The 13658-nt window shown below is 39.2% G+C and overlaps 1 protein-coding gene across 1 annotated transcript in view; it reads left to right on the top strand.

The window, feature by feature from the left end:
- The window catches only part of AUG3 (HAUS augmin-like complex subunit), a 74341-nt gene that overhangs the window by 25396 nt on the left and 35287 nt on the right, over window positions 1-13658 (top strand). The window contains exon 7 of the mRNA XM_090016053.1: window positions 11393-11477. Within this exon, the coding sequence (XP_089872179.1) occupies window positions 11393-11477 (85 nt within the window). The remainder of the gene's footprint in view (window positions 1-11392; window positions 11478-13658) is intronic.

Here is a 13658-nt window from a genome sequence, read left to right as displayed (position 1 = left end):
CGGTTGGGATAACCGAGCTAGGCTCATCTCAATTGAACCGAGACTGACTCGGTTGAGTCGAAACCCACAAAGAATGGCGAACAGCGGAGTTGTTAGTGTCTCGCCGAAAGGAAGTAGAAGGAGAAGGCGGGCTTCCGACCTGCCCTGTTTTTGAAAAAATGTGCAAAAAAGGGGGGGGGGGGGTCAGTGGTTGGAGGGCTCGACTGAGTCGAGCTCAGTCCCAGTCGAACCGGGGGCACCCTGGGCATAGGGTGGCCTTCGACAAAGCGTACAAGATGCAGAGGCACATGGAGGTTGGTGGCAGGTTGTGAGAAAGAGAGCGACTGAATGTGTGAGAGAGAGAGAGAGAGAGAGAGAGAGAGACAATGAGAGAGAGAAGAGAGACTGTGAGAGTGAGAGAGAGAGAGAGAGAGAGAGAGAGAGAGAGAGAGAGAGAGAGAGAGAGAGAGAGAGAGACGTACCTGATAACTGAGGAGCGGCCGGAAGGAGTCGGCGTCAGCTAAAGGAAGCAAACTCGAAACAATTAGGGCAAATTTTTTTTTGCCCTAATCCTCCTCCCCTCAGCCCTTTTCATCGGGCATTTTTTGGGTCAAAAAATTAGACACAAATGACCCTGGGTGTGTTGACCACACCCAGGGTCTGGTTGACTGCATCGGGTGCCGCACACGCACCCACGTTGCGTCGCGTCGACGCGGGTGCGACACCCAGTTGGCCGAATCCCTGTGACTTAGATGGATACACATTAGAAATGTATTATAAAACAACTTTCATACAATTAATAGAAACATATAATACATAATATTACAAAGATGCTATCCTTTAATGAGGTTCTAACTTGAATGACAATGGTACCCCTGGTGGGTTTTCTAATTCTCAGCAGAACTCCAGACCTCATTAATGTGTGTGTGTGTGTGTGTGTGTGTGTGTGTGTGTGTGTGTGTGTGTGTGTGTGTGTGTGTGTGCATCCGTGCTTGAGCCTATGTGGCCCATCTTGGATTTTTAGAATTCTTATTCCACAGTCTATGTCACATGGGTACGGGTGCGGGTATGGGTACATGTATGAGTATTGAGGGTAGGACACGGCAATTTAAAAAATGCGAGTATGGGGACACAACTATATAAATTAAATATCATATAAATACAAAATAAATTTAAAATAAACTGAATATAATCTAAATATATATGCTATATCTAAAATATATATTATATACTAAAAATATAAAGTTATAAACTTAAAATATAATTATAAATTGAATACAAACTTGTATGTTTGGACGGTAAAATGGCGTGTCCAGGTGTTGACGTGTGTCAACATGGAGACACGCGTGTCAACATGGAGACACACGTGTCAACATGGGTACGGAGGGCAAAATGGAGTGTCCATGTGACATAGCACACAATTTAGAGTATGAATTTTTTCATGCTTATTCTTGTAATGTGGCCCATTGTTGCTCTTTTTAAACATTTTGATCATCCTGGGATAGAATAAAGACCATTACCATGAAGTTTGTGTGAGCATGTGATATTTCCAGGCTATATCTGAATAACAATATATATATATATATATATATATATATATCATAGTCACATATATCAGCAATATTTTCAAAATATCACGATATTATCGCTGTAAATTGAGAAAACGATAATATAGGTAAAATATCATGATATTTTGAAAATATCATGATATTTTGAAAATATCACCAATTTGATAATATCACGATATTATCATGAGAAAATCACAATATTCTTGTGATATTATCAATTAGTTTTACTGTTTTTATTTATTTTTTACATTTTAAATATGTTTTTTTTCTTTTACATTCTTTACTTTTTTTTTTGTCTAAACATGATATTTTCTTACTTATTTTTGTTATTTTTTATATTTTTAAGCCCCGAGTTTTTTCTAAGATTTATCACCAAACCTATAATATCTTGAGAAATAGCCTCGCCGAGATATAGCCGATACTGATATCTGTGACTATGATATATATATATATATATATATATATATATATATATATATATATATATATATATATTAGGGCATGCCGTCTACGCTTTCCGTGGGCAGGGTCCGTTCCTCTCTGTGGGAAGGGAATGAATATTCCCTTCCAACTTATCAATCTCGGGTGGTGGGTCACCTCATTTGCTTTCCTTCCTTTGACGGATGTGCCACTGATCGAGAATTGGATTTGTGGCTGCCTTCTTGAGTGGGGATGTAAGATCTTGGCAAATGCTTCTTCGGCTTTGGGTGACCACTTGAAAGCTTCCTTCTTGAGTAGGGCTGTGAGAGGTGTCACATGGTATCCATTATCCTTCACAAATCTTCGGTAGTAACGACCTAATAGGAAGTTTGAAAGATTAGTTAAATCCTATTATTTATTGTTCATAGTCAATTGATAGCCCGGGTTTTTCCTTTTGCCAAAGCCCCCCCGGGACAAATGCCAGGAATGAAAGCAGAAACGCGTTAATCAAAAGCTTAACACCCTGCTGCAGTTGGGGAATCCCCTGATGTTAGCAAGTTTCAGGTTTGACATTAATTAGTGTATATGAAAGGGAAAGAGGGATCAAGAATCAAAGTTCGCGGAGGAGAGATTTTCAGCAGGCGAAGGTATTGAATTGGCTAAGGCCAGGGCAAGGAGGGTGAGGATGACATGGGAGTTAATGAACAAGGAATGTTTGAATCTATGTTTGACTAGACGAGCACTAAATAGAATAGAGGTGCGTAGCAAGGTATCTGGGTTGATTGATGTACTTTCCGTGCTTCTACTTGAATCGATTTTCGGTTGGTGTGAAGTTAAGGCAAAAAACTTCACTGCAAATAGCGTATAAAATAGAAAGAGTGACTCGATCTGATGCATCTTTTGGTGCTCGATAGGAATCTGCCTGAGACCTTGTATACCGCAATGTTTACAAAATTGGAAGGCTGCATCAGTGCCTTAGATCAAAATCTGCTGGATGTGTTTGACTTTTCAATTCTCTCCCAGTTCAAAAGACCTATAATGCCTAAAAAAGTAACTGTACATTTTAAAAAATACAATTCTTTCAAGGGTATTTTATTCATTTTAATGAGGGTGAAGCCATCTAATGTTAAACACAACTAGGTTAATGTTAGATTATATATATCTATATCTATCTATCTATCTATCTATCTATCTATCTATCTATATATATATATATATATATATATATATATATATATATATATATATATATATATATATATATATATATGGGTGCTTCTATGGTGTTACTGTACCACCATAACTTATGATGGTGCACACTTGATTTTTATAAAAATAAGCTTTAAATGCAAAATCTAACTGTTGAATCATGTTTAACATGTTCTTATATATATATAAATATATACCTTACACAGTTTTTAATTCTCAGTGTTCTTGTCTGATACCACCGGAGGAAGTCCAATACTACATCCCAACAAAAAGAATAATGATAAATAAATGACCATTCCTGCCTGTTTTCCTATGCTTACGCTAAAAGCCCATAGTTTGCTCTTTTTTTTTTTGTGAAGTTAGACCCATCGTGAGTCTCTGTGTTTACTTTTAGTTTTCTTTTACTACTCAAGTGGGCTCCACACCCTGTCTTTAAGAACTCTCTCTCTCTCTCTGAGTTGGGGGTAGCTGAGCAACATTCACAACTTCTCTTTCCTTTTTTTCTCCAGGATTTTATCTTTCCCGCTTGAGAAGAGGGTTGAGAAATCTGTTTTGAACCAATTTCTGTCATTTCCCTCAAGTTTGCTATTTTGCTAATTATTAATAGGCTGTTTTGCTGTTGCTGGTTAATTGATATAAGATTAATTATTACATCCAAATCTGGATCTGATGAGATCAGATTAACCTAGACCCAAACATGTGTTAAATTTTGGATCCAACATAGAAACAAGTTAAACCATTCACCCAAATCTGATCTGGATTGGCATAATGTCAAATGTATGGATATGAATTCAGATATACTTTGCACAGCATAATATGACAGCAGATTGATATTTGTACAGAAAGATGTCACATGAAGGATTGAAGCCCAATTTCTTCATACACCAAATGTTTTCCATAGAGTTGGAGCGAGAGTGGAATTAAGCCCATGTTTTAAGCTGTACAAGTATCAATTTAAGCGCATTCCATGTAGTCTGCATAATTAATGGTAAAAGATGGAATCTAGTTGTATCTAGCTGTGGTTCCAACAGAGAGTGAAAATGTATACATATACTTACAATAAGATTTTAACAAGTTTGGTACATGTCATCTATATATGAATGCAGATATTATTCTGTCTATGTTAAGTCTGGTGATACTTGGATCCGGACCTGGAATTAGTACCTCAATGGTGGACCTGAGTCTGGACAACCCAATTATGTCACAGGTCTGACCAGTACGGCAGTCCAAAAGCTGCTTAACAAAATCCAATGGAATGTAAGTAAGTTGGGCCCATGATGGATTCACAAATCAATGCACGGTTTCCTACTTGATTCTTTGAGCATGCATCGAGTTCAAGGTGGGTCTGTTCGAACAATCCATTCAGGCCAATAGATCGTGTTCAAAAGTAGGGTCTGTTCGAACAATGCGTTCAATCCAATACATCGGGTTCTAAACTATGGCTTGTCCGAACCATGCATTCAGTCCAAAACATGTTCAGGTTTGGGTACAGATTGCGTTGAATCACTTAGATCGAACATAAAGAAGTTGAGTATGAAACAGATTCAGTTAAAAACCATCTGATGAACTAGGAATGAATTTTGAATTGAAATATATAAATGTAAGTAAGTTGAGCTCATGATGGATTCACAAATCATAACGCACTGTTTCCTACTTGATCCTTTGAGCATACATCAAGTTCAAGGTGGGTCTGTTCGAACAATGCGTTCAGGCCAATACATCGTGTTCAAAAGTAGGGTCTGTTCGAACGATGTGTTCAGTCCAATACATCGGGTTCGAGACTATGGCCTGTCCGAACCATGCATTCAGTCCAAGACATGTTCAGGTTTGGGTACAGATTATGTAGAATCACTTAGATCAAACATAAAGAAGTTGAGTATGAAACAGACAGTTAAAAACCATCTGAGGAACTAGGAATGAATTTTGAATCGTAATATATATTCATATATAATCTTATTCCTTACATGCAATTGGATTGCATTGTAATTTGAATCTAGATTAGATCCATCCTAAAACACTTATTGAAATTCGATCTAAATCCAAAAGAATAATATGACTGAACTGTTAAAATATAGCTTGCGTATGGATCCAGATCCATACGCATGGTATGTTAATGAAGCACATGCTGTTTTACTATCATTAATGGCATCCTTGTAATATCTCTGATATTACAAGGATAGTTGTATATTTGCTGTTTATATTAAATGGTTAGGGCTTGGTGGTCGAGCTGTGTGAGCTGCCCCAGCCATTGGTTTCTCTTTCTCTCTCTCTCCCTCTCTCTTGCCCTGTTTCCTGTAGACGCTGTATCAGAAATAAAATCTGAGAGCATCCTCCTTCAGTGTATCTTGAAGCGTGAACAGATCTCCCTTTTCTGAAACAGCGTATCCTCCTTCATGAACAACAGAACTCCCTGTGTTAAAGTGGCAGCAGATCTCCCTTTTCTGAAACAGCGTATCCTCCTTCGTGAACAGCAGAACTCCCTGTGTTAAAGTGGCAGCAGATCTCCCTTTTCTGAAACAACGTATCCTTCTTCAGCGTGTTCATCGAGATGGGGTCAGCGTGAACAGCAGAACTCCCTGTTCGTGAAGAAGTTCTGAAACAACAGATTTTCCCCTTCTGAAAGTTGGTACTTTCAGCGTACCAGTTCCTCCTTCTAAAAGTTGGTACTTTCAGCGTACTTGATATAAAACAACAGATTTCCACCTTCTGAAACAACGTATCTTCACAGCGTATCCTCCTTTCAGCGTGTTCCTCCTTCAGCGTACTCATCGACTGTGTTCATCCTAAGTTCTCTCTTTTATGTTTCTCTATCATCTGTGTTTCCTTTTTATTTCAAACCAGTTTTGATTCCACAAGTTTCCTTTCCTTTCTTCGTTGCTGTTTTAGTGTTCTTTGTGCAGCATTTTTGGTCGTACAAGTATCTGCCTTGTTACAGTTTTTACTGATTGATTAAGTGATCCCAAATCTGTTTATTTCTTTTCATTCATCTTGTTTGCTTATTCATTATTCTACTGATATGGATTACTCTTCGTCTTCATCATCCGGTCCCTCTGCCAATTTCTTGAGTCAGCTTGTTACAGAAAAACTTACTCATTCTAATTTTTTGACGTGGAAAAGGCAAATCCTTCATTTTATACGGAGTCAGGATCTCGATGAACATTTGGATGGTTTAGTTCCTATACCACCACGGCTTATTTTGCAGGAAACCAAGGATGAGAAAGGTGACACAATTACCATTTCCATTAAGAATCCAGAGTATACAGTTTTGAGGAAGCGAGATCAGTCTTTAGTTGCTTATATTACGTCAACACTCTCTCAAGAAGTGTTGGTTACTATTTCAGATGATTGCACTGCGGCAGATCTGTGGAGTAAGCTGTCACAGACTTACTCTCAGATATCAGAATCCCGAGTTATGTTCTTAAAAAATGAATTTCAAAGTTTGAAGAAAGGATCCATGACAGTCATGGAATACATAGGCCGCTTGAAGAGTATTACTGATCAATTGGCTGTTGTTGGAAGTGCTATTGCAGATAAAGATAAAGTTCAACAACTCAATGGATTGGGTCCTGACTTTGACATGTTTACCACAGCTTTATCATGTCTTCCTCACTTGCCCACTTTTGACGACCTCCAAGCGAAACTTCTCCAGCATGAGATGATTATGAAGCAAAGGGCAGAAGGAAATGAATCAGCTCGTCCTCATTCAGTTTTGGCCATGGACACTTCTGTAGGTTTTGGACGATGGAATGGAGGGCATCAAGGAGGCAGAGGCCGCAGACGTTTTGGGCAGGGAGGACGTGGTATCTTGCCTACACCCAATATTTCAGGGGGTTTTAACACAGGGAATCAGAGGAGAGTGCCCACTTGTTTCTTATGTAACAAAAGAGGACATGTGAAAGCTGATTGCTGGTTCAATCTACAGAATAGAGGAAAAATAAACAAAATTGAAAATAAATCCGCTACTGCTGTGGACACAAAAGGGCCATCCACAGATGTACAACAACTTTTGTTATCAGCATTGTCACTGATGACGATCAAGCAAAATGAACAAGGCGAATGGTATGTTGATTCAGGTGCCGCCACACATGTTACGGGTAATGCGGGTAAGTTATCTCACTTATTGCCTTATTTTGAAAAGGGTAGTATAGTTACGAGAGATGAAACTTATCACTCCATTAGTCATACTGGCAATGCACATATCCCTATGTCAACGTCCTCACTTCACTTGTCCAATGTTCTTCTTGCTCCTAATATTAAAAAGAACATTGTTTCTGTAGCTAAACTTGTTGACGATATGAATTCTTCCGTCGAATTTACTCCCTCTTCTGTTTATGTTAAGGATCTACAAACGATGGAGACGTTCGTTAAGGGGGAGCGACAAGGAAACATGTACGTCTTCAAGGAGATCCCTTCAGTATCTTCGTCTTCAGTCCCAGTCCTCCAGTTGAAGTCGTTCAAGCATTCTTCAGTGTCTTCACCTTCAGAGTCTTTGCTTTTTCCTTTATTGGCAGTATTTAATTCATCTCATTGTAATAAGCCAGATATTTGGCATAGTCGTTTGGGACATTGTAATTGAGGTTTCGTTGAAAACCTTGTATCTGATGGTCTCCTTCCAGAGTCTAGTTTATGTTCATTTTCTGATAATAATAATAAATGTTCCTCATGCGAACTCTGCAAGAGTCATGTTCTTCCTTTTCATATTATAAATAAAAGAGCTTCAAAGCCATTTGAGATTATTTGTTCTGATGTTTGAGGACCCGCACCTATTCCTTCTCTTTCGGGCAGTCGTTACTATGTTATCCTTATTGATTCCTATTCCCGTTATACTTGGATATATTTCTTAAAACACAAGCATGAAGTTTTTCAAATATTTCGGGAATTCCATTCGATGGTCAAAACAAAGTTTGCTTGTGATATTGTGCATTTACAATGTGATGGTGGAGGAGAGTATTCATCGAACGAGTTTATTGCCTTTCTTCGGGATAAAGGAATAAGTCGACAAGTTTCTTGCCCTCATACTCCTCAACAAAATGGGGTTGCAGAGAGGAAACACAGGCATATTGTTGAGAGCGCGATGAGCATGTTACATGATAGCAATGTGCCCGTTAGTCTCTGGATAGAAGTTTTTCACACATCTGTTCATATCATAAATCGTCTTCCTATGGCACTTTTGGATAAGAAATCTCCCTATTATATTTTATTCGGGCATCATCCCTCTTACGATGAGCTGCGTGTTTTTGGTTGTGTATGTTATGTACATGTTGATTCATCTCTGCGAAATAAGTTTCAGGACAAGGCTGTCAAGTGCAGATTTGTTGGGTATGCAGATGAATATAAAGGTTATCGATGCTATGATCCTACTACAAAACGTATTAGGACCGCCAGAAATGTTGTTTTTGACGAACAAAATTTTCAGGTCAATGACTCTGCAGCGTTGCCATCTCGAGAATTAGAAGTATATGATCCATGGATGAACGCAAATCTTTTTGCTAATACAGGAGAAACATGTCAGACTACTTGTCCTTCCTTCGGCTTGAGTAGGGAGTTGAATGACTCACAAATACATGTTGAATCATCTCCAGTTGAGCCACCCCCAGTAGAACGCTTCTCTAGGCAGGTATACACTAGACAGGACAAAAATACAGAGACGAGGAATGTGGAAAGCATCGCCAATGATCCGGCTCAAAGGCCGTCACACATTAAGCATCCTATTCAACGATGGGTGAGTTATGAGACCTTCTCTCTTGATTTCCAGTTGTTTATGTCTCAACTCACAAAACAGGCTGAACCCACTTGTTTTAATCAAGCTCTTCAATCCCGTCATTGGACTGAAGCTATGAATGAAGAAATGGAAGCCCTTCATGAATGCCAGACTTGGGAAATAGTCCCTCGGCCAGAAGGAAAGAATGTAGTTGGCTCAAAATGGGTTTATAAAACAAAGTATAAGCCTGAAAGAAGCATTGACAGATATAAGGCACAAATTGTTGCTCGAGGATTCACACAACAATATGGTGAAGACTACGATGAAACTTTTAGTCCGGTAGTCAAAATGGGTACTATTCGTGTCATTATATCCCTAGCAGTCGATCGAGGTTGGAGCCTTAGCCAGATGGATGTTAAAAATGCATTTTTGCATGGAACTTTGAAGGAAGAAGTGTATATGGAGCAACCTCCTGGTTATGCCGAGAAGGATCCTACTGCCTGGGTGTGCAAACTAAGGAAATCTCTGTATGGGTTGAAACAGGCGTCCCGTTCCTGGTTTGAAAGTTTCTCTATGCAAATTCAAAGTTATGGTTTTAGAAGATGCTCTCTGGATCACTCACTCTTTATTTGCCAAAAGGCAGACATTGTTATACTTCTTCTTATATATGTTGATGACATTGTGATCACTGGGAGTTCAGATAATCATGTGCAAGATGTGAAACAATTTTTAATGAAAACTTTCAAAATAAAAGATTTAGGGGAGTTAAGGTACTTTCTTGGTGTGGAAGTTGACAGACAACAAGACACATTGACACTCATGCAACAAAAATACACTCTTGACCTTCTGGAAAGAGCCGAGATGACGAATTGCAAACCAGTCAGTACTCCTAGTGTATTACATCAAAGGCTGAGCTCTGAAGATGGTCATCTTTGTGTCAACCCTATAATGTATAGAAGTCTCGTGGGAATGTTACTGTACTTGACCTTTACCAGACCTGATATAGTGTATGCTGTCAATCAGGTATCCCAGTTTATGCATGCTCCAACGGAGGGTCATATGGAAGCTGTGAAACACATTCTACGTTATTTAAAAGGAACTATAGGAGACAAACTTGTTTATCGCAAGAACGATAATTTGCATAGAGGACATGAACTCATCACTTATACAGACGCAGATTGGGCAGGGGATCCAGATGAGAGACGATCTGTCTCTGGATATTCTGTATATATTGGACACAATTTAGTGTCCTGGAGCAGCAGAAAACAAAAGGCAGTGGCACGATCGAGTACAGAGGCTGAATACAGATCGATGGCTGTAGGCACGACAGAAGCCACATGGATTAGACACTTATTGAGTGATCTTGGGGAGACAACTATTCGATCTTTTCTTCTATGTGATAATCAAAGCGCAATAAACATTGCATGTAATCCTATCCAGCATAGCAGAACGAAGCACATTGAGATTGACCAACATTTCATACGGCAGAAAGTCGAGATGAAGGAGATAGAACTATGTCATGTTCGAACAAAAGATCAAGTGGCAAACTTATTTACCAAGGGATTAACAGGACGTCAATTTTGGCTATTGAAGAACAAGTTGTACATGATCCAAAATCACGTACAACTTGAGGGAGGGTGTTAAAATATAGCTTGTGTATGGATCTGAATCCAGATCCATACGCATGGTATGTTAATGAAGCACATGCTGTTTTACTATCATTAATGGCACCCTTGTAATATCTCTGATATTACAAGGATAGTTGTATATTTGCTGTTTATATTAAATGGTTAGGGCTTGGTGGTCGAGCTGTGTGAGCCGCCCCAGCCATTGGTTTCTCTTTCTCTCTCTCTCGCCCTGTTTCCTGTAGACGCTGTATCAGAAATAAAATCTGATATGAACAAGCCTAAATCAGATTCGAGTGTATACCGAATACTGTACTACATTCAGATCCTACTTTCATGACATGTTGGATTTAGATCAAATAACTGAGATGGACCCTTACTGGGGGTATGGCTGGGCAACATGACTAGTTTTCGTCTTTGTCACATAAGTGTGGATGTTGGTGCAGGTGTGACACGGCAGTTTAAAAAATGTGCTCACGGAGGTGCCAATATATATATCCTGTGTATGTGTGTGTGCATGTACATATTTATGTATATAATATAGATGACCCTAGACTTGGTTAGGGTTAACCAAGTCTAGTTTCAGATAGAAACAGACCCCAGTGTGGTCGACTGCACCTAACACTGCAGAAGCCATGTCCAAGTGTCGCACCCACACTGACGCGGGTGCAACACGGGTGCATTTCCCTTTTAGAAGTCTGTATTTTGTGCAACTATAGAAAATATTTTCATTTTCATTTTGATCAATTTTCAAGGCACACATACTTTATTCTCCATGTATATTTTCTCTTGGTTAATACCATCTGTTCCTGCTTGGACAGTTTTCTCATTATTTCTCATTCTTATTGTGATAGTATAGTCATTTTGTTGCTGAATAGTTCCTTTTGTAGGGTCCTTTCCGCCTGGTTGTGGAAGATGGTAAATCTAAATGTTCTTGGGTGAGTCTTGATGATATTACAAATTGCTTCATGCGAGGTAATCTTTTGGACCTTTCTGATTTCACTTCTTTCTTGTTTTATGTTAATCTGTTGATTCCAGATTGTCTTATTATTATCTTCTAAGGACCTTTTGTTTTAGCTGTATTTGGGAAATTACTCAATTAGTTGGTCATATTTCCACCTGGCACTTTTTCATCCGTAATAGTTATTAAACAAATATCTGAAGAGAAGTGGCTGAAATGCTGATGGAGCCTTACCTATCATGGTGTCATCGATACTGCTTGTCTTCAAGAAAATTCTAGCGAAAATAATGTTGCAGCCTGTGCTGCTGTGTTACATGAAACACTAATGGAGAATCAGAACTTAAGGGATGCAAGTAACCATTTCAACAGGAATGTGTACCAATAAGAAACATGGCAGGGGGATTCCCTTGTTGGGACAGATCTCTCTTTGCCTCTCCATGCAAACGAGAGTTCCCTTCTCATTCCCATATATTGGGTCAATCTATGTCACAGGGATTCGGCTAGCAGGGTGCCGCGTCGACGCGACTCGACGCGGGTGCGGCACCGGGTGCGGTCAACCCGATCCTGGGTGCGTTGACCGCACCCAGGATCATTTAGGTCCTTTTTTTATTTTTATTTTTTTAAAATTTGCCCTATGAAATGGGCTGCGATTTTTAAAAAAAAAAAATTTCTGGTGACAGCAGCTGTCAGGGCTGACAGCTGCTGTCTGTCAAGGCTTTGTTTTAAAAAAATTTCTGTTGACCTGGGGGAAGCAACGATTTTTTTTTTTTTAAAAGTCTGCTGAGCAGCTGACAGCCAGCTGCTGTCAGCAGTCAGAAAAACAAACCCCTTATATATATATTTACATTTTTGCCCCTGCCTCACCCCCGCACCCGGGTTTTTTAGAAGTGCCGAATCCCCACACCCGCACCCGCGCCCGCACCCGTACCCATGTGACATAGGGGTCAATGCTCAAAGATATCAAAGATTCTTTTGCTTGTACATTAATTAGGGGTACTTGTTCTTGTGTTGTCATTTATTCTTCGTGCGTGCTATTATGTTCACAGATACAGTGATACACTAATATTTGTTTTTTTATCTTTTATATTTTTCCATATAACATTATAACTATGTCACACGGACTCGACTAAGGAGGTGCCGCACCCGAGTCGACACGCCCCGACACGGGTGCGGCTTCGGACTCGGTCAACACCGAGTCGGACTCGGTCAACGAGTCCAGGCCGAGTCCGTCCACATTTTGGACTCGGTCAACTTTGATCGAGTCCAAAAATGTCCCTAAAAAATCAAATTTTTATATTTTTTATTTAAAAAAAAATATATAAATTGTGCACAGTCTGTGACTGTGTGACTGTGCACAGTGCAGTCACAGACTGTGACTGTGCTGCAGTCACAGACTGTGACTATGCACAGTCACAGACTGTGCAGTGTGCACAGTGCACAGTGCACAGTCGCACAGTCTGTGACTGTGCACAGTCTGTGACTGTGCACAGTCTGTGACTGTATCTGTCACAGTGCTGTGGACTGTGCCTGTGCACAGTCACACAGACTGTGCTGTGGCATTTTAAAAATAAAATAAAATTATATATATATATATATATATATATATATATATATATATATATATATATATATATTTCTTTGCCGAGTCCCCGTGTCCAAAAATTTTAAAATTGTGCCGCACCCGCACCCATGTGACATAGCATTATAACTATATATATATATGTATGTATGTATGTATTTATGCGTATGTCTGTGAGCTAATGATAATCCATGATCTCTCAATGGTGGACCCTATTTGATGGTGCTCGCCTTATCAAAGCAGCTGCTTCCACTGTTGGATTGTTACATTCATTGCATCAAAGTGCTTGATTAACTTTTGGGAAGGAGAGTCTTTCCCTCAAAAAAAGAAAAACTTTTGGGAAAGAGAGACTAGTGGGACAGGATGACATGGATAACGAAGAAGATTCCTCGGGAAAACTTCAATGACATAAGGGCAAAGTAATGCAAGTGTTTAGAAATAGAGGAAGTTTAAAGAAGTTGCAGCTTTAAATAATAATGGAAGACTTCACATTTTTTTAAATTTTTTTTTTATTTGTTGCTGGGATAAAAAGTGCAAAGGTGCTGAAACAGTTAGCAGCGGAAAAAATACATGATTTATAGTGCCTTCAATGCTGGGATGCAAATTGAAATGAACC

This window comes from Nuphar pumila, chromosome 8 (genome assembly GCF_984573655.1).
Source record: "Nuphar pumila chromosome 8, dmNupPumi1.hap1.1, whole genome shotgun sequence".
Lineage (NCBI taxonomy): Eukaryota > Viridiplantae > Streptophyta > Magnoliopsida > Nymphaeales > Nymphaeaceae > Nuphar > Nuphar pumila.
The sequence above is the reverse complement of the archived record's forward strand: the minus strand, read 5'-3'. Positions and strand labels throughout refer to the sequence as shown.